We start from the raw sequence: 19,831 nt of genomic DNA, 5'->3' as shown, positions 1-19,831 counted from the left end.
AGGGGAAATCAAGTGGCTGATCAGAGGCAGATTGCAGGAATCTCTCTGCTGGTGCAGGATTCTTTTGCTTTGCCCATGCTTGGATCTGGGTCATAGTTCTGGGTGATGGTCAAGGAGGAGCGCTGGTGTGGTGGAGCTAGTAGTGGCAGTGAAGAGGAAATTCTCACAGTTCCAAGGCAGAAAAGAATGCTTGTGGTCACTCATAGACAAGAGCATAGGCCAGGAAAGGAACAAACACCTCTCCCTTCATCATAGCACGTTGGAAGAGCTGAAAATTTACAGGTCCCTAGAAGTATCTCTGAAAATAGCTGCACAAAACCTCTGAAGCTTGGGACAGTATATTCTCCACACTAGAAACAGACCCCTGTCTTAACAAAGAGTTTATAACTCAAGTAATTGGCTGATATCATGAGCAAGCAGTGCAAAAAAGAGTCAGACTATATTATCTTACTTTGGTGACAAAGAAGATCAAAACATATAACCAGAAGAAGACAAGGAAGCCAAAGCTCCTACATCCAAAGCCTCCAATAAAAATATGAATTGGTCCCAGGCCATGGAAGAGCTCAAAAAGGATTTTGAGAAGCAAGTAAGAGAAGTAGAGGAAAAACTGAGAGTGATGCTAAAAGAGACCCAAAAAAATACCGAAGAAAATAGCACCTTAAAAAATAGCCTAGCCCAAATGTCGAAAGAAGTCCAGAAAGCCAATGAGGAGAAGAATGCCCTAAAAAGCAAAATTGGCCAAATGGAAAAGGAAGTCCAAAAGATTACTGAAGAAAATACTTCCTTAAAAATTAGAATGGAGAAATTGGAAGCTAGTGACAATTTGAGAAATCAAGGCACTGTAACACTAATCCAAAAGAATGAAAAAAAAATAGAAGAGAATGTGAAATATCTCATTGGAAAAACAACTGACCTGGAAAATAGATCCAGGAGAGAGAACTTAAACATTATTGGACTATCTGAAAGCCATGATCAGGAAAAAAGCCTCGACATCATCTTTCAAGAAATTATTAAGGAAAACTGCCCTGATATTTTAGAACCAGAGGGCAAAATAGAAATTGAAAGAATCCACGATCTCTTCCCGAAAGAGATCCCCGAAGTAAAACTTCTAGGAATATTATAGCCAAATTCCAGAATTCCCAGGTCAAGGAGAAAAATATTGCAGGCAGCCAGAAAGAAACAATTCAAGTGATTTAGCAACTTCTACATTAAGGGACTGGAGGGCATGGAGTATGATATTCCAGAGAGCAAAGGACATAGGACTACATCCAAGAGTCACCTACCCAGCAAAACTGAGTATAATTCTTCAGGGTAAAAAATGGTCATTCAATGAAATAGGGGACTTTCAAGCATTCCTGAGGAAAAGACCAGAGCTGAATAGAAAATTTGACTTTCAAATACAAGACTCAAGTGAAACATGGAAGAGATAAATGGGAAAGAGAAATCATAAGACACTCATTAAGCTTGAACTCTTTACATTCCTGCAGGGAAAGATGATAATGTAGCTCATGAGTCCTTTGTCAATATTAGGGTAGTGAGAGGGAAAAAAAATATATGTATGTATAGATAGATCGATAGAGGGCACAGGTGAGTTGAAGATGAAGGGGTGATATCTGGAAAATAAAATTAAGGGGTGAGAGAGGATTATACCGGGAGAAGGAGAAAGGGAGAAGTAGAATGAGGTAAACCTCACATGAAACAGACAAGAAAAGGCTTTTACAGTGGAGGGGAAATGGGGGAAGGTGAGAGGGAATGAGTGAGTCTTATTCTCATAGGATTTGGCTTAAGGAGGGAATAACATACACAATGGGGTATGGAAATCTATCTTACCCTACAGGAAGATAACGGGGAAAGGGACAAGAGAGCAGAGAGTTGATAGAGGGGAGGGCAGATTGGGGGAGGGGATAATCAGAAGCAAACACTTCTGAGGAGGGACAGAGTCAAAAGAGAGAATAGAATAAATGGGGGTAGGATAGGGTGAAGGGAAATACACTTAGTTTTTCACAACATGACAACTATGCATGTGTAGTGCATGACTACACATCTATGACCTGTATCAAGATTCTTGCCTCTTCAGTGAGGGTGGGTGGGGAGGGAGGAAGGAAGAAAATTTGTAACTCAAAGTTTTAAAAACACATGTTAAAAATAAAAAGCAAATAAAAAAAAGAAATAGGGAAATTCAAGGGACAGCTGGTTGGCACAGTAGATAGAGCTGCGGCCTTAGAGTCAGGAGGACCTGATTTCAAATCTGACCTCAGACACTTGACACTTACTAGCTTTGTGACCCCAGGCAAGTCACTTAACCCTGATTGCCTCACCAAAAAGCAAAAGTTTTTTAAAAAAAAATTAAAAATAGGGAAATTCAGAGGAATAGATTCAGGGGGAAAGACACCAAGTTCTGTTTTGTACATGTTGAATTTGAGACAAATTATAGGACATTCATTTTGAAATACCCAAATGGACATTGGTTATAGTGGGACTAGGGATCAGAAGAGATCAGAGCTAATTATTCAGATTGTGGCATTATTCACATAGAAAGTGATAAATCTACATAAGCTAATTTAATCTTTAAGTGAGAGATATAGAGAAAGAATAGAAAGGGGGCCAGGACAGGTCATTGGGGTTTACCACAGTTAAAAGAACTAAGTTTTATATCTATCCTAGAATCCAGCCCAATGTTTTGTACTTACTAGATACATTATAAATAGGATCATAGGATTGAGAGTTGGAAGAGACTTAATCATGTAATGATTAAAATACAACCCAAATCTGCCATGCCTCTGTCCTCTAAGTTTCATTCTTTTTCACCATTTTACAAATGAGAAAAATGAAACCTAGAGTGATTTTATCCCTGAGGTCATTAATAGCAGAGCTGTTATACAAACCTAGATCTTTTCACCATATCATACTGCCTCTATGTTTGTTTTGGTTTTTAATCCAGATAGGCAAGTACTGTGCTTATGTATGCAGACATAGTGACAATATTTATGTAGGGTGACCAATAGCAAAGAACAAGGTATCCTTTGATTTTCATTCAGTGTGGTTACCCTGAACAGACATAGCTAGTTTCTAATTTTATACTTAGGAATTTTAATATGTGCAATATATAAAAATTCTGAGACTACATTTATCCTAGCCTACCCTTAAAGGAAATTTTTTTTTATTCTTAAATGTGCAAATTAATTTGATGTTATTATTACCTAATTAATGTTAATTTTCTTATATTGAAACAATTTAAATTACTCAGAATTCAAATTCTGAGCAATCTTTGGAAAATCCAAAGATGATTCCTTTTCAAAAGTTTTACATTGAATGGATTCTCAGTAAAGCTATCAAAATTTAATTTAAATCTGAAATGTTGTTATGAATTCCAAAACAGTGTGGTTTTAATTTCTACCTCACATTCTAACTCTACAATGGTTCAAATTACGTTTGTTGCCTATGTTTGTAATTTATAGATGCATTACCATGCTTCATTCGTGATTCTAACATCCTAATGGTTTTCTTGTTTATTATAGTTTTGGCAGAATTGCTTGAAAAGTTTGTGTTGAATCTCACTGAAAACCCATCTGACTGCTACTTTCCCGCTGTTGAGTATAAAGGTACACATTCAACCTCTGTTTTCATAATGTAAACATTTATGTATACAATTTAATAAGAACAGTAATATTTTTGAATTTTTAGAAGAGTATGAAGTGGGGAGATGCAGATCTTATTTTGCAGAAGTAGCTAATATGGGATCTGTAAACTTCAATGGTAGGCTGGACCTGTGAATTTATTGATGTAAGGAGCTCCCAGTGAGTAAACTATAACCAGCAGACTCACAACTGTTTTACAGATTAGTTTTAGAAAATTGCTAGAGGCACTGAGAGGTTAAATGAGTTGGCCAGCCATACAGTGAATATGTGTGAGAGGCAGGACATGAACCGACATTGTCTTGACTCTGCAGTCAGCTCTCTCTCCAGTACTATGCTTCCTCTTAGATATAACATTGAAAATTGAATTTTAAAACCTGATTTTAGCTGGATTTTTAAAATATCCTTCTTCACTAAAAATCAACAAACACATCTAACCAGTAGCAAAATAAACTGCTTTTTAAATTTTTTTTTCCTTTACTCTTTTTTTGCTTATTTTTTGATAGACATTAAAGATTCTGAGGAAGTTGAAAAGGAAGTAGGGAGGTTATTAAAAAATGCAAGGGGTTCTTTAATAATCTTCAACCCATTCTTGGTTTTTTTTTTCCCTCTTTGATCATTACCTGTTAGTTTTAAAGGTTTGAGGTAATAACCTCTGTGCTGTTTCACTTTGCATTTTTATAGGGAAGAGAAGAGAATCAGCCAAGTGCCTTACAAATATTATCTCATTTGGTCCTTACAAAAGCTCTGGGAAATAAGTGCTCTTTTTAATTCCCATTTTACAGTTGAAGAAACTAAAGCAGATTAAGTGACTTGCCCAGGATCACACAGGTGGTATATGTGCCTGAGGTTAGATTTTAGTTCAGGTCTTTTTTGACTACAGGCAAATAATAATAGTAATATTAACTAGCATTATGTAGCACTTTAATATTTACAAGACACTTTGCAAACATTATTTCATTTTATCTTTAATAACCCTGAAAGGTAGGGGTTCTTATTATAAGCATTTTACAGATCCGGAAACTGAAGCAGAGATTAAGTGACTTGCTTAGGGTCTGAGTATCTGAGTCTGGATTTTAACTCAGGTCTTCCTGATTCAAAGTCTAGCACTCTATCCACTCTGCCAATTAGCTGCCTTCTTCTGATTTTTCAAATGGCTGTTAGTAGTTTGAATTTTTAAAAAATTATTTGTATCATTTCTCTGCTTATCTGTTAGGAAATGGGTTTAAATTTAACATTTCCAATCAATTTGGATGTCACATATCAGTTTTTAATGCAAATATTTTTAACTCATCCCTATATTTTTTCTTATTTTATTTATACTTATGTCTTCATTTAAAAAAAATATAATCAGATGTATATTTTTTTATAATTTCCTCTTTCTCACAACTGGTTACAGAGTAATATGTTATATATATTTGTACAAGATATAACTTTATATTCTCTGCTTTATTTTTAGGGGGTCACTTTTGATATTTGGATCATTTATCTGTTTTGAATTTCTTCTGGTAGTGGAGTCTGATCTAAACCTGTTTTCTGCCAAATTGCTGCCCCAGTTTCTTAACTACTCGTAGTGAATAAAGACACCATTCCAGACATAGTGGAGTTTGGCTCCACTCTCTTAATTTTAAAAACTACCTCATAAAATTATTTGTTCTTTTATTTGATAAAAATCACTTGGAAATCCATCAAGCCTGGTTGTTGTTGTTTTCAGTCATTTTTAATTTCCCATGAAATTTTACTTTTTCCTTGCTCAATTTCTTATTTTGTGAGCATTTTATTTAGGTTCTCTCTTTCTTGTTGAGCACATTTTGGCATTTAATTTTTTTATTAGTAACTAATACTTTCTTAAAAGTTTTCTGTTTTGTTGCCATATGATCTGATATCATATTTTCTAGTAAATTTATTTCCTCTCCATTGTGAATTTCTCTTTTTTTATTTTAGATTTTAATAATTTTATTTTTCCTTCATTTTTTTATTTTAGTTAATATTTTTCTAGTGTTTATTAGTCTTCACAACCCTTTGTTTTACTTATTATCTACTTCTAAAGTTTTAGTTCTTTCACTTTAAATTAAATATTTTTATTAACTTACTAGACTTATAAATTTTTAAAATTGCATGCCTAGTTCATTAGTACTGTTTATGCAATGCCTGCCATCCCCTTCCTTTTATCTCCACCTATTGAAATTAAACCCATCTTAAAAGCCAAGTCAAAATTTACTTTAATGAAAAAAAATTTACTTTATTGAAGCTTTCCCTGACTATTCTAGCAAAAATTAATTTTCCCACAGAATTCCAGTAGTACTGGTATAAGCAAAATGTCAAACATATATGCATTGGGTAGATACTTTTTGGAAGATTCAAGGAGGGTATCATAGACAAGGCTGAGTTGTGAACTCATCCAGTAGAAGTCATATTTTCTACTAAATGTTGACTGATGAGAATTTCTCTCTTTTGACATATCATTGAATTTTTTTGGATATAGTAAACAATTATTGTTGCAAGATGCAAGTTTTCTAAATACTGAACAAGATGGATTACTCAGTGAACATTCATGTGTTTTCTGCCCTCCTGCATCATTACTAAATCATGCCAAATGATATCTCAGATGTTAGCTTTTCAGCTTGTTCTCTGGGCAAGTGTTTAGAATGAATGTGAGTTAAAATTCCTTAAAGGCCATAACTGATTAGCTACTCATTACAATTGAGATTATGGGAAAAATAAAATGACCTTCTGTTGATTAATTCTTTAATATTTAATTTGGTGATATGTTGAAGTTGATGGTATTATTACTGTTAGCCCAAGGCTTTAGATGTCTTTATGATTTGTCCTCTGCTTTTTTTTTTTTTGCCCAAGGGACAACATTTTGGTATTATAAATTACCTATTTACTGCAAACAAAAAAGTGCTATTTTTAATATGAAAGGTGTTTCAAAAGAAAACCTGATTAGATAGATTCAATGTTTTCCAAGTTTCCTAAAATGAGAAATTGATTATCTTTTTAAAAATGACAACTTTCTAAACCCTCAGGTAGCTGAAATTAGAATAACAATCATCCATCTGTTGTTGATTCCCTCAGGATTTCAATCTATTATAAAATTTGCAAATGTGAAAAAAATTAATTTAGTTAGACTTTATCCCCTTAAGAGAGAAGAAAGAATAGATAAAGTTAACACATTTGCAATTTATAGTTCCTTATAGATGTCTGCACAGATCTTAAGTGAAGCTAATATTCTGGTATAGTGGTCTACCTTGACTGGGAGAAGGATTTTTTTAAATGCCACTTAAAAATAATACATTAAATAACTCTTTTAGAAAATTATCTTTCATCTCAAAATTCTTGTTAACCAAATGTTTAAAATATAACAGGGAGTTGAGAATTATCCCTCCTTCAGAAAATTAAAGTATAAGTTTATTGAGCACAGGAACTCTCTGCCATATTTACTATGTACCACCAAAATTACCTTCTGTAAATACAGAACACTGATTCTGAGAATATAGAGGAGTATGGTTCTTAACTCAAGGAGTTTGCAGTCTAGTTGGAGAGACTAAATGTGTGAATAAAAATGTAAATACCAATACAGAGTGTAATATCAAGAGCCAAATAAGTGATTTTTTTCTCTTCCCTGAGCTGTAGTCATACATTACCAACTGCCTACTGGACGTTTCCATCTGAATGCCCTGACAGTGTTTCAAACTCAGCACATCTGAAACTGAACTAATCATATTTATCTCCCTCCCTACTCCCCTACCCCCAACTCACCACACCTGAACTAATGTATTTCTGTGAAGGGTACCAAGGATTCCAATCTTTCAGTCACCCAGATTTACAACCGTAGAGTCATCCTTAGTTTTTCTCTCTTATCCCAATATATCTACTGACTTGCCAAGTCTTCTCATATCTATGTCCACAACATCTCTCAAGTCAGGCCTCTACACCGCTATCATACAGCCACCACTCTAGTTCAGGCCCTCATCAGTTTTTGCCTGGGACATTGTAGTTGTATCCTACTTTGTCTTCCTGAATCAAGTCTCTCATTTCTATATTCTGTCCTTCACATAGCTGCCAAACTGATCTTCCTAGTATACACAAAGCACCATGTCACTCTCCTACTCAGTAAACTCCAGTGACTTCCGACTGCCTTTAGAATCATATATAAACACCTCTGTATGGCATTTAAATCCTTTTGCAACTTGGCCTCAGTCACACTTATTATACATTATTCCCTTTCATATACACTGGAGTCCAGCCAATCTAGCCTTCTTTTCTGGTTCTTGTGTGATAACATTCCATCTCTTACTTCCATGACTTTTTACTTACTGTTCCGTGTGCCTGGAATTTACTTCCTTCTCAGCTCCGTCTCAGAATCTTCAGTTTTCTTCAGGTCTTATCTCAAACATCTTCTTCCACATGAGGCCTTTCCTGTTTTCCCCAACTGATAGTTTCTTCCCCCCTCCCCACTTTTTATCTGTTTTATGTCTACCTAAACATACTAAAAATGAAGGCACAAAGTGAGTGTTTTGGCTCACTGACTTCTTGATTAAAGTTAAAATTTTCTTACCTTTCAACAAATACAGGCAACCATTTAGAAAAGTTGATAACTATTAAAGTAGTTCCTGCTTTTTCAACTATGGGTTTATCCTCCAGTGGAGAAATTTGTTACTCTCCTGAAAATTTATTTTTCCACACCATTAACCAAGTGCCAGATAGCATAAATTTATTTTTTTGTTATATATTTCCTAGTATATTGAACTAAAAATAGAACAGACTGAAATGAATGATTTTACCACATACTAAATATATTCTTTCAACTATTTTTTGTCCTTCAGATATTTATAGGTTAAATGCTTTTTCTTTCTAAACAATATTCTTTGATTTTTGTACAAATTCTGCCTGAATTAAACTTGGGTAAACAGACATGACATACAAAACATATGGCATTTTGAGTTGACACTTTTAGAACTTTTTAGAGCTTTATTTTGCTATCCCTTTCATAGTGTCTTCAGAGAATGGAAAGTGGGAAAGTGAAAACTTCCATCTGTTGTCTGACTTCATTTTAAATATAAGTAAAAAGTATTATTTTTTAAAAATTCTTTCAGGAAATAATTACTGAGTATGCAATATATGTATATATCTGTAATAGATATTTGGTTTTGTTTTTGAAGAAAACTAATGACATCACAGATGATGTCTTGATTTATGTGTAAATTGGATTTCATGAGCTAGAGTTGCACAAAGTCATCATCCTCACTCTCTTTTCCTGAGTCATTGAAGTCCAGTGGCAGGACAAAAGTCAAAATAACTGATGATGATCTAGGTTACAGTGGATGGATGACCTTGGCGTCTTTGATGCCTCACCAAGCTCTGAGCACTCCATGGAGCCTTCTTCATCTGACTTCACGATCATTGGAACAAATTGTTCTCATCTGCTTATTCCAGCTGTGAAAGTCTTCATGTGCTTGGGGTAGATATCCCCCTTACTCACCAACAGGTTTGAGGCCTGTCACTTAACCCTCAACCTGGTTTAGTCTGACCCAGATCTGAGTATGGGTAAAGCAGCAGAATCCTGCCCCTAGGACCAGCAAAGAGACTCCTGTAATCTCTTTATGATCAGTAACTCAACCCTCTTACTGTCTTTGGGCTGAGAGGTCCAGAAGCAGCTGCTGCCACTGCTGATTGAGTAGCTCCCAAGGCCTGTTCCTGGTTTGCTGGGGCCCAGACTGCACTGGCCTGGCTTGTGCTGGATTGTGCTCCACTCTTACCCAGGTGCGACAGACCTTTCCTGCTGACCTCTTAAGTTGTCTTTGGCTGGAAAATTATTTCACGCCATCCTTTTGTGGGTTCTGTCTCTTTAGGAATTGTTTTATGGCATTATTTTAAAGTGTTCAGAGGGGTTTTAGGGAGAGCTCAGGCAAGTTGTTCCCTTTTCTCTGCCATCTGGGCTCCACCCTTACTGGTTTATTTTGATTGTATTTTAAGGGAGTAGAGAGATCCTTTGAGGAAGAAGGAGGGAGTGCACTCCAAGCATGTGGAAGAGCCAGTGCAAAGACACAGAGAAAAGAAATGGACTGTCGTGTGAAAGAGAGAGAAGACCAGTTTGACTAGATTGTAGAGGGGCAACAAGGGGATTAATGTCCAGTGAGGCAGCAAAGATAGGTGAGGCCCAGGTTGTATAAGATTTAAAAATCTAAGCTGAGTAGTTTATATTATAACTTAGAGACAATAGATAACCACTGGAGCTAATTGAGTTGAAGGGGGCAGGAGGTTAACATGGTCATATCTACACCTAAGGAAAATTCCTTTGGCTGTAGTGTATTGGATGGAGTGGTGAGAGACTTGAGGCAGGGACCAATTGGATGCTGTTGAAAGAATCTAGTTGAGCTGTGTTAAGGGCCTGAACCAAGGTAGTAGCTGGGTGAGTGGAGAAAAGGCTTCAAATGTGAGACATATGAAGGTAAAAACAGCAAGATTTGGCAACTAACTGGATATCTGTGGTGAGGAAGAATGAGGAATTGAGGATAACACTAAGATTTTTAAACCTAGGAGATTGTAAAGATAGCGGTGCCTTGATAAGAACAGAAAAGTTTAGAAGAGGGGTGGGTTTGGGGGGTGAGGGCAGGGAAGATTATTAGTTTGGTCTATGTTGAATTTGAGATGTGTACAGAAGAAACAGTTTGAAATGTTCAATAGTCAATTAGTGATGAAAGACTCAAGCTCAGAGGACAGACTGTGCAAAGTATTTAACCTGATACACAGTGTCTATGTGACCCTGGACTAGGCATTTAACCTCTCAGTGCTCCAGGCAAAAATAAGCTGTAGAACAGATTCTGGCCTGCATGGAGAGAGGGGATTTCTCACTAAGAAAAGATAGGTCTAATTAAAAAAAATGGAGAGTGAAGTAGGGTGGGGAGCAAGGTATTATGTTAGGAGCTAGGGAAATAAAGACAGAAACAAAACTATCTCTGCCTTAAGCTTTCATTCTACTGAGAGTTGGGGTAAAAGAATGGAGTCAGGGTAGTATGTATGTTGTTGTTGCATAGTTTTTCAGTTGTGTCTGACTCTTCATGATCTCTTTTGGGGTTTTCTTGGCAGAGATACTAGAGTGGTTTGCTATTTCCTTCTCCAGCTCATTTTACGGATGAGGAAACTGAGGCAAACAGGAATAAGTGATTTGCCCAGGATCACACAGCTAGTAAGTGTCAGAGGGCAGATTTAAACTCAGGAAGATGTCTTCCTGACTCCAGACCTGGTACTCTATCCACTGAGTAACCCAGTTGCCCAACAGTGTATATACAAGTAAGTAAATACAAAATATATGAAAAGAATTGCATTCACACAGTTTAGGTCTTCATCACAGAATGTTAGAGAGACAGAGAAGACAGATACTAGAAATATGGTGATAAGACCAACTCAGAAGCTGATTAGATGTGGCATTTTATAGAGAGGGAAGAGCGAAAGTTATGAATCTGTGTAACTAAAGGAAGTTAGTATTGTCAATAGAAATAGAGATATTTGGAGGGTAGATGGTTCCCACTTGTTGGACATAGAATCATAGGGTTGGAGATAACTATGGGATATGTAAGTACCTACCATGGACAATGCACTTTGCTTGGTACTAGGGATACAGTAATAAAAATAAAATTCAGGGCCCTTCAGGAATTTATATTCTGCTGGGGTTAGAGTGGGAGTCAGTGTGCCTTGCTTATCCCTACCTGCCTGCTCTTCACTTATGTCATTTCTTTTCACTTATGATTATTTTTCTTTTGCCCTCCAGTTATCCATGTGCTTTTCTGTGTAGTCTTCCTTGGTCATTCTGTCACCTCTTTCATCTCCCTTTCTTTTGAACTTCTGGCGTACATACAGTCTATACAAAATAATTAAGTGTTTTATTATATTCCCTTATATCTGTCACTCCAGGTGAGTTATGTTGGTGGTCCTACAAGATTTTAAGCTTTTTGAAGTTATGGAGCCATGTCTTATGCTGCGTCTTTTCTTCCCACAAACTCCCTCATCTAGGCACAGTGCTAAATACAAATATTTATAATGATATAATCTGTAAGGAAGGAATAAGAGGATTTTTGCCTCAGGGCACAGTAGACCAAGGATGGCTTTTTTGCCCCAAGATAGGAGATTTAAAAGACCTCTAACAAGAAACTATATTCAATTAAGGAGGAAGGCAGGAGTAGAGCCTGACAGGGCTTGACCTGATAGTTGGTTGTAGATGGAGGCTGGTGATAGGAACCGGTAGATGGGGGCCAAACTGCCCAAATGATCAGATTGGATGCCAGTTAGAAGGCACAAAATTTAATGCAGAAAAGAGCTCATATGTTTTAAGAAAAATTTCTGATATTGAGTTGGAAAGAATAAAGACTAGAAGAAGGGAGAACATTAAGGAGACTGTGGCATTCACTTAGTCTTAAAATGATGGTTACCTAGATTAAAGTGGTAGTAATAGCCAGAGATATATGAGAAATATATTACAAAGGCAAAATTAATGGGATTTGGATAATGTTTATGGTGGTGTTAGAAATGAGGATAGAATCAAGGATAAATTTAAGGGTTGAGTGGGAGAATATTGGTAGGAATAGAAAATGAGGGTGGAATCAAGATTATTGGGAGAACATTAATAGAACTATAGAAGCCAGAGGTGATGCTGGTTTTGTGAGAGAGAAATTTTATTTTAGACATGTTGCATTTTTAGCAACAGTAGAATACTCATGTGCATAGTAGGAGAAATTTCACAAGAGGTATGAGATTGAAACCAATAGTAGAAATCAAGTCTAGACATATAGATTTTAGAGTGATTGAGAAAAAGATAGAGAGATGAAGAATATGAATATCTTTTAAGCATTTACTACAAGCCAGGTACTATGATGAGTGTTGGCATTCAAATATAAGCAAGCAAGGCAAGTTTTGCCCTCAAGTAGCATACCTTCTAATGAGGATAGGGGAACTGGAACAGGGTGGGTGAGTGCTAAGTCAGCATAGTACAGAGATGCCTATAAAGTGGCATGGACTTTTGTTTCTGGGCAAGAAAAGGTAAAAGGTCAGCTCAGAGCCAGGGGACTCAGGATAGAACCTAATAGAGGTGACTGTTGATGATGATGATGAGAATGATAACTGACACTTATATACACTTCTTAAAGTTTTCAAAGTAATTACATACATCAGCTCATCTTATTCTTACAACAACTCTTAAGGTAAATGTTCTAGTTGTTATTTTTATTTTATAGATGAGGAAACAGAGGCTAAGATAAGTTAAATGACTTGCACGTGGTTGCACAGTTGAAGTAAAAAATAAAAAAGCAGATGTGATTTACAGGGGAGAGAGTGAAGAGTGGAAGATCACGATGTTGAAGACTAGTATTGGACAATGGCCACATGTAGAGGGTAGAAGGAATAATTGGAAGGAGTAATAAGAGCATAGAAAGAATATTCATTGAAGTAGAGCCATGACAATGGAATATTGTGAAATCCAGGAGAGAGGACAGTTTCACAATGGAGGTAGGGTAGTCAGATTTGAATGCTTCAAAGAGGTCATTTTTTAATTTTAAAGGACTTAACATGATTATTGGAAGTGATGATTAGAATTAATTTGGTTTCATATGTAAACACCTTAAGAGTAAAGATTGTTTAATATTTTTTGTATTTGTATCCTCAGTGCTGAGTATGGAACCTAGCACACAGAACCTACTTAATAAATCTTTGTTGCTTTATTGATTGACAAACAGAACATTTTAAGTTCAAATACGTCTTATGAATTACGTTCAGTTACCCTTTCAGATATCAATTATGAGTATGCTTTTGAATATTTATTTTTTTCTAATTTCCATTATACTACAAAAAAAACAGTTTGGGGAGTCAAATATTTTATTGCATCTAACCACATATCAACATGAAAGAAAAAATTTTAATGACAAAATAAAACTGTGCGTATGGTCCCCAGTAGAATATTTCAATGACAATTTTAGCTGCACAGGTAACATTTTATCAAATTATTATTGTATTTTTCCATACTGAGATATTTTCAGTCAAACTGGTTGGTACACATTAAACCAGAATAGTCTCAACCTAGGCTTTTGTCCTTATTGTTCTTGTGATATGACTGGCACAAATACTTGATGGGAGGGGGGTATTTACATGTGGTAATAGCCATATTTTTCCATTCCTTTATTCTCATCAGAAGAAATCCTTTAGACACTAGGAAAAAATTCTCAGTAAATTCTGAATCATATTAAGTGTGACACTCTATCCACTTCTAGTTTATTAAGGAAACAGTGTGCTCTCCTAAATTCTTTGTTGTTGTTCAGTAGTTTCAGTCGTATTCTATTCTTCATGACCCCTTTTGGGGTTTTCTTGGCAAAGATAATGGAGTGGTTTGCCATTTCCTTCTCCATCTCATTTTACAGAGGAGGTAACTGAGGCAAACAGGGTTACGTTGAGTGACTTGCCCAGGTTCACACAGCTATAAGTGTCTGAGTCCAGATTTGAACTCAGGTCTTCCTGACTCCAGGCCGAGTGCTGAATCCACTGCATCACCTACCTGTCATCCTAAATTCTAGAATGCCATGAAGAACCCCTTTTAAGGAGTTTAGAGAATAAAGAATATATTTCAGGCCATTATCATCCTATAATTATCTTCCTAAAATGGGGTTTATCCCAACCTACCCTCTGAGCTCCACATCATTTAAGTTCTCTTACAGCAGAACATTCTATTCACCATGATGTGAATAAAGCACTAAATTTGGAATCAGAGAAACTGGGTTTTGAGTCCTAGCTACTTATTAGCTATGTGCCCTAGTTTCCTCATCTGTAAAATGGGACTACTACATACCCTACAGGGGCACTATATACCCTACAGGAGTATTGTAAGGAAACTACCATATAATGGTGAGCTATTACTGTTACAATTTTTGGTAAAAAAAAAAAAAAACCCAAAACAAACTTTCATTATTAACTATTGCCCATTTGTAAGATATTGATAAACTACTTATGTAAATCAGTATTATTTAAGATTTACTGTTTAATCTCTTAAACAAGTATGTAACATATGGTAATATCAAATCTTTGAGTATAACACATAAATAGGAGTATGGATTACTTTTAAAAGATTTAAACCTGTAAATTATATGAAATACAGTTTTGCTTTTAAATATTGAGATAAATGAGCAGATCATATTAGATTCTACTCAAAAATTTTGAAGATTGTAGTTTGGTGCATTGCTAGGTGAAAGTGCAATGTTTTTATATTGTTTTCAGTTTGATATTTGTATGTGCTAGAAAATATACAGCCCAGTAAAACAGAAAAAAGTGTAATAGATCACATCTTATTTTTAATGTAATTTTAAATGCCTTTTTATGACAGAATGTAATTATGTGAAGTTTTATGTTAAGTCATTTGAAAATAAAATGATGGCATTTAGAGTACAAATTCATCAGTCTTTTCAAATTTCACTTTAAAATATGTAAAAATATTGCTTTCATCAATTTCCAATTAAATGTGATTATTATTCAGGCTTTAATTCATTTTTATGACTCAGTTTTCTGTTGTTTTTAGCTATTGATGCAAATGTGGAGAATGAAAGTCTTTCATCTGTGCAGCAGCTTGGCATTAAAATGACAGTCAGGTATACTTTTTGAAACTATCTCTCTTGTGTATTTTCTGATTTTGTTTTATCTGCCTGGAGTATGTTTAATAATATTTAATTTAACACCTCACTATTTTGTATCATTTAAATTAGAGTTCATCTTTAAGAAAATGAAACAAAAATTTGTTTTTTTAAAGATATTAGTACATCATTAAATGATCTTTGCAAACTAAAACTCTTCATCATTATTCTAGAAGCCAATTGCAACATATTTAAACCTGTATCACTGTTAGTTCTTTCCAAATATAGCATTTTAAAATCAGTATATAATAGCATAGTACTACCTATTTTCTAAAAATATAATTACTTCTAATTGGCATTCTATGGTGATGAGCACAGTAAATGCCTTAAAAATAAATGCACAAATTAAAATTAATGAATTGGAATTAATGTAGTTGGGTTTCATAATTTTAAAGTTATACTCTGCTAGAGAAAAAATAAGTATAATATGCTGACCTGGTAGTTAAGAATCCTGACCCTCAGAGAATCACCTCTATAAAACCAGGATAATAATACTGTTCATGCCTTCAGAGGATCAAATAAGATAATTTGTATGAAAGCATTTTGAAAGCATAAAGTATTATAAAAATTTAAGATTTTTGTTATTTTTCCTCACTTTGCCACTGATTGCCTATGTGTACTTACATATGTTACTTAGCATCTCTGAGTCTTGTTCATCAGTTGGGTATTGTGTAACAGATAATTTATAAGCCCCTCTCCAAAATCTGATAGGTCTTTAATTCCAACTCCAGTACTTCATAGAGTGTATTAGATTAGGATAAAACCACCACTAGAATTCACTATGGCTTTGAACTACCTACCCATTGTCCCCCCATTCCTCTACTATTATACTTCTTGAGAGTACTTCACACTTGCTGCCTCTACTTTCTCACTACCCTTTTATTATTTAATCCCTTGCAATATGGCAGCCATTTCCACCACTCATCTGAAACTCCATTCTTAAAAATCCCCAATGACCTTGTAATCCATTAAATTATTCACATTTTTCTTTTTTGATCTCTCTGTATTGTTTGACCAAGGTGACAATATTCTCCTTCTTGAAACCCTTTGATCTCTTGGCCTCTTTTCACACCATCCTAATTTGGTTCTTTTATCTCTGTCCATTCATCTTTTATTCCTACTTCTTTTCCTCCTTTTCCTTCCTCTTAATATTGTCTCTTGGTGGATATTCAGTAGCACTACAAACTAAATTTGTCTCAAATTGAACATTTTTCTCAATCCCTCTCCCACAACTGGCTATTCCTCCCAGTTTCCCTATTGACCCTATCATCTTATATCTTAATCCTGTTGCAAAATTTCACTGCAATCTCTGTCTCCCTTCTCCTTCAACTTCACATAAGATCACTAAATCCTGTATATTCTACAACACTATCTCTTGAATATGTTCCAATTTCTACTGTTATCACTGGTTCAATCCATTGATAACTCTTGTGCTTGTTTTCTAACTGACCTCCCTGCCTCCCGTCCTTCCTTCCTCTAACCAGTTTTATATATTACTATGAGATTACTCTTCCTTAAAATAGGGTTGATCATCTTATACTTCCCTGTTTAAAAGTCTTTAATGGCTTCCCGTTTCCTCAAGCATAAAATCCAGACATTCCACTGACATTTAGGGCTCTCCCAAATTATTTTAAAAATATTTTTTAGTTATTTCATTAAATATTTCTTAATTACATGTAAAAAAAATTAAGTTCTTTAAAAAATTTAAGCTCCAAATTCTATCTCTCCCTCATACCCCCCTTTGAGAAGGCAGGCAATTTTATATCAATTATACAAGTAAAGTGATGTAAAACATTTCTATTTTAGCTGTGTTTAAAAAGAAAACACAAAGAAAAGAAAAAGAAAACCAAAAAAATTCTTCAATCTGCATTTATATTTTACCAGTTCTCTCTCTGTAGGTGGATAGTATGTTTCATCATGGGTCCTTTGGATCATTGTCCGTATCAGAGTAGCTAAGTTTTTCACAGTTGATCATACTTACGATGTTGCTGTTACTGTGTACAATGTTCTCCTGGTTCTGCTCACTTCACTTTGCATGAGTTGATAGAAATCCTCACAGGTATTTTTGAGAACATCCTGCTAATCATTTCTTACAGTGCAATAATATTCCATCACAATCATATGCAATAACTTGTTCAGCCATCCCCCAATTAGTGGCCATCCTCTCAAATTTCAATTCTTTGTTACTCTAAAAGAGCTGCTATAAAAATTTTTGTTCAAATAGGTTCTTTTCCCTTTTTTTTTTTTTAATCTCTTTGGGATGAAAACATAGTAGTGGTGGTTTTGCTGAGTCAAATGGTATAAACAATTTTGAAGCTCTTTGTGCATAGTTCTAAATTGTTCTCCAGAATGGTTGGACTAGTTCATAATTCTATCAGTAGTGCATTAGTGTCCCAATTTTTTCATATCCTCTCCAGCATTTTTCATTTTCCTTTTTTGTCATGTTAGCCAATCTGATAGTGTGGGGTGATATTTCAGAGTTGTTTTAATTTGCATTTTGCTAATCAGTAGAGATTTAGGGCATTTTTCAAGTGACTTTTGGTAGCGTGTTCATATCCTTTGACCATTTATCAACTAGGGAATTGCTCTTATTTTTTATTAATTTGGCTCAAATCTCTACATATTTGAGAAATGAAGCCTTTATTAGAGAAACTTGTTGCAAAATTTCCCCCCAGTTTCCTGTATCCTAATTTTGACTGTATTTGTTTGTGCAAAAGTTTTGTTTTTCTTTTTTTATTTCATATAATTAGAATTATCTGTTTTGCTTCCTATGATCCTATCTTATTTAGTCATAAATTCTTCCCTTATCCATAAATCTGGCAGGTACATTTTTCCATGATCTCCTAATTCATTTATGATATTACCCTTTATGTCTAAATAATTTATTTATTCTGACCTTATCTTGGTATACGGTTTGAGATGTTGGTCAATGCCTAGTTTCTATCAAACTGCTTTACATTTTTCCTAGCAATTTTTGTCAAATGGTGAGTTCTTAACCCCAAAGATTGGATCTTTGAATATGTTTAACATTAAATTACTTATGGTCATTTACTACTGGGTATTATGTACCTAATCTATTTCCCTGATCCACCATTGTATTTCTTAGCCAATACCAGGTTATTTTGATGATTACAGCTTTATAATACAGTTTGAGATCTGTTACTACCAAGCCACCTTCCTTCACACTTTGTTTCACTGATTTCTTTGATATTCCTGGTCTTTTGTTCTTCCAGATGAATTTAGTCATTATTTTTTGTAGCTCTTTAAAATAATTTTTAATAGTTTGATTGATGTGGCACTGAGTAAATTAACTTAGGTAGAATTATTTGTGTAATGAATATTTTGTAATTATGTTCATATAGTTCCTGGGTTTGTCTTAGCAGATAGACTCTCAAGTATTTTGTAGTGTCTGTAGTTATTTTAGTTGGTATTTCTCTTTCTATCTCTTGCAGCTGGGTTTTGTTAGTAATATATGGAAATGTTGATGATTTTTGTGGTTTATTTTATAGCCTGCAACTTTGTTGAAGTTGTTAATTCTTTCAACTACTTTTTAGTTGACTTTCTAGGTTCTCTAGTTATACCATCATGTTATCTACAAAGAGTGATAATTTTGTTTCCTCGTGAACTATTTTTATTCCTTCAAATTTTTTCTTGTCTGCTATAGTTGGTATTTCTAGCATAATACTGGATAAAGGTGGTGGTAATGGACATCTTTGTTTCATTTTTGATCTTATGGGGAAGCTGCAAGTTTATCCCCAGAACAGATAATACTTACCCTTGGCTTTAGATAGGTAACACTTATTTTAAGAAAGGCTTATTTATCCCTATGCTTTCTAGTGTTTTCAATAGGAATATAATTTGGTTTTCTTCTTTCATTTTTTTAAACACATTAACCAAATGTTTATCTAGTTAATTTTTTTAATAAATCCAGATCTTATTTTTATTTATTAGTTCAATTTTTTACTTTCAATTCTTCACAAGTTTTCAGCATTTCCAATTTGGTGTTTAATTGGGGATTTTTAATTTGTCCTTTTACTAGTTTTTTTGTTGGTGGTGGTGTGTTTTTTTTTTCGTTGTCGTTGTTTTTAGTGGCATGCCCAGGTCATTGATCTCTTCTTTCTCTCTTTTATTGAAGTACTTCTTTAGAGATATAAATTTTCCCCCAAGAACTACTTTGGCTGCATTCCACAAATATGGGTATGTTGTCTCATTGTTGCCATTCTCTTTAATGAAATTATTGATTGTTTCTATTACTGGTTCTTTGAACCACTCATTCTTTTTTTAAAATTATTTATTATTCTATTTTTGCTCCAATTAAATGTAAAACCATTTTTAACATTTGTTTTTAAAAAGTTGAATTCCAAATTTTCCACCTGTCTCTGTCACTTCTCCTCCTTGTTGAGAAGACAAGCAATTTAATGTAGGTTATACATATGAAGTCATGCAAAACTTATTTCCATATTATTCATGTTGTGAAAGAAAACACAGGACCCCTTGCCCCGTCAAAAAACAAGAAAAATAAAGTAT

The 19,831-nt window shown here is 34.6% G+C and overlaps 1 protein-coding gene across 2 annotated transcripts in view; it reads left to right on the top strand.

Moving 5' to 3' along the window:
* Positions 1–19,831, top strand: part of TBC1D32 (TBC1 domain family member 32) — a 232,465-nt gene that overhangs the window by 148,159 nt on the left and 64,475 nt on the right. For both annotated transcript variants that reach the window (XM_027848616.1, XM_027848617.1), the window contains exons 28-29: positions 3,519–3,602; positions 15,193–15,262. In XM_027848616.1, coding sequence (XP_027704417.1) covers positions 3,519–3,602; positions 15,193–15,262 — 154 coding nt within the window. The remainder of the gene's footprint in view (positions 1–3,518; positions 3,603–15,192; positions 15,263–19,831) is intronic.

The sequence above is a fragment of the Vombatus ursinus genome, unplaced genomic scaffold (assembly GCF_900497805.2).
Source record: "Vombatus ursinus unplaced genomic scaffold, bare-nosed wombat genome assembly UNPS02006779.1, whole genome shotgun sequence".
Lineage (NCBI taxonomy): Eukaryota > Metazoa > Chordata > Mammalia > Diprotodontia > Vombatidae > Vombatus > Vombatus ursinus.
The sequence above is the reverse complement of the archived record's forward strand: the minus strand, read 5'-3'. Positions and strand labels throughout refer to the sequence as shown.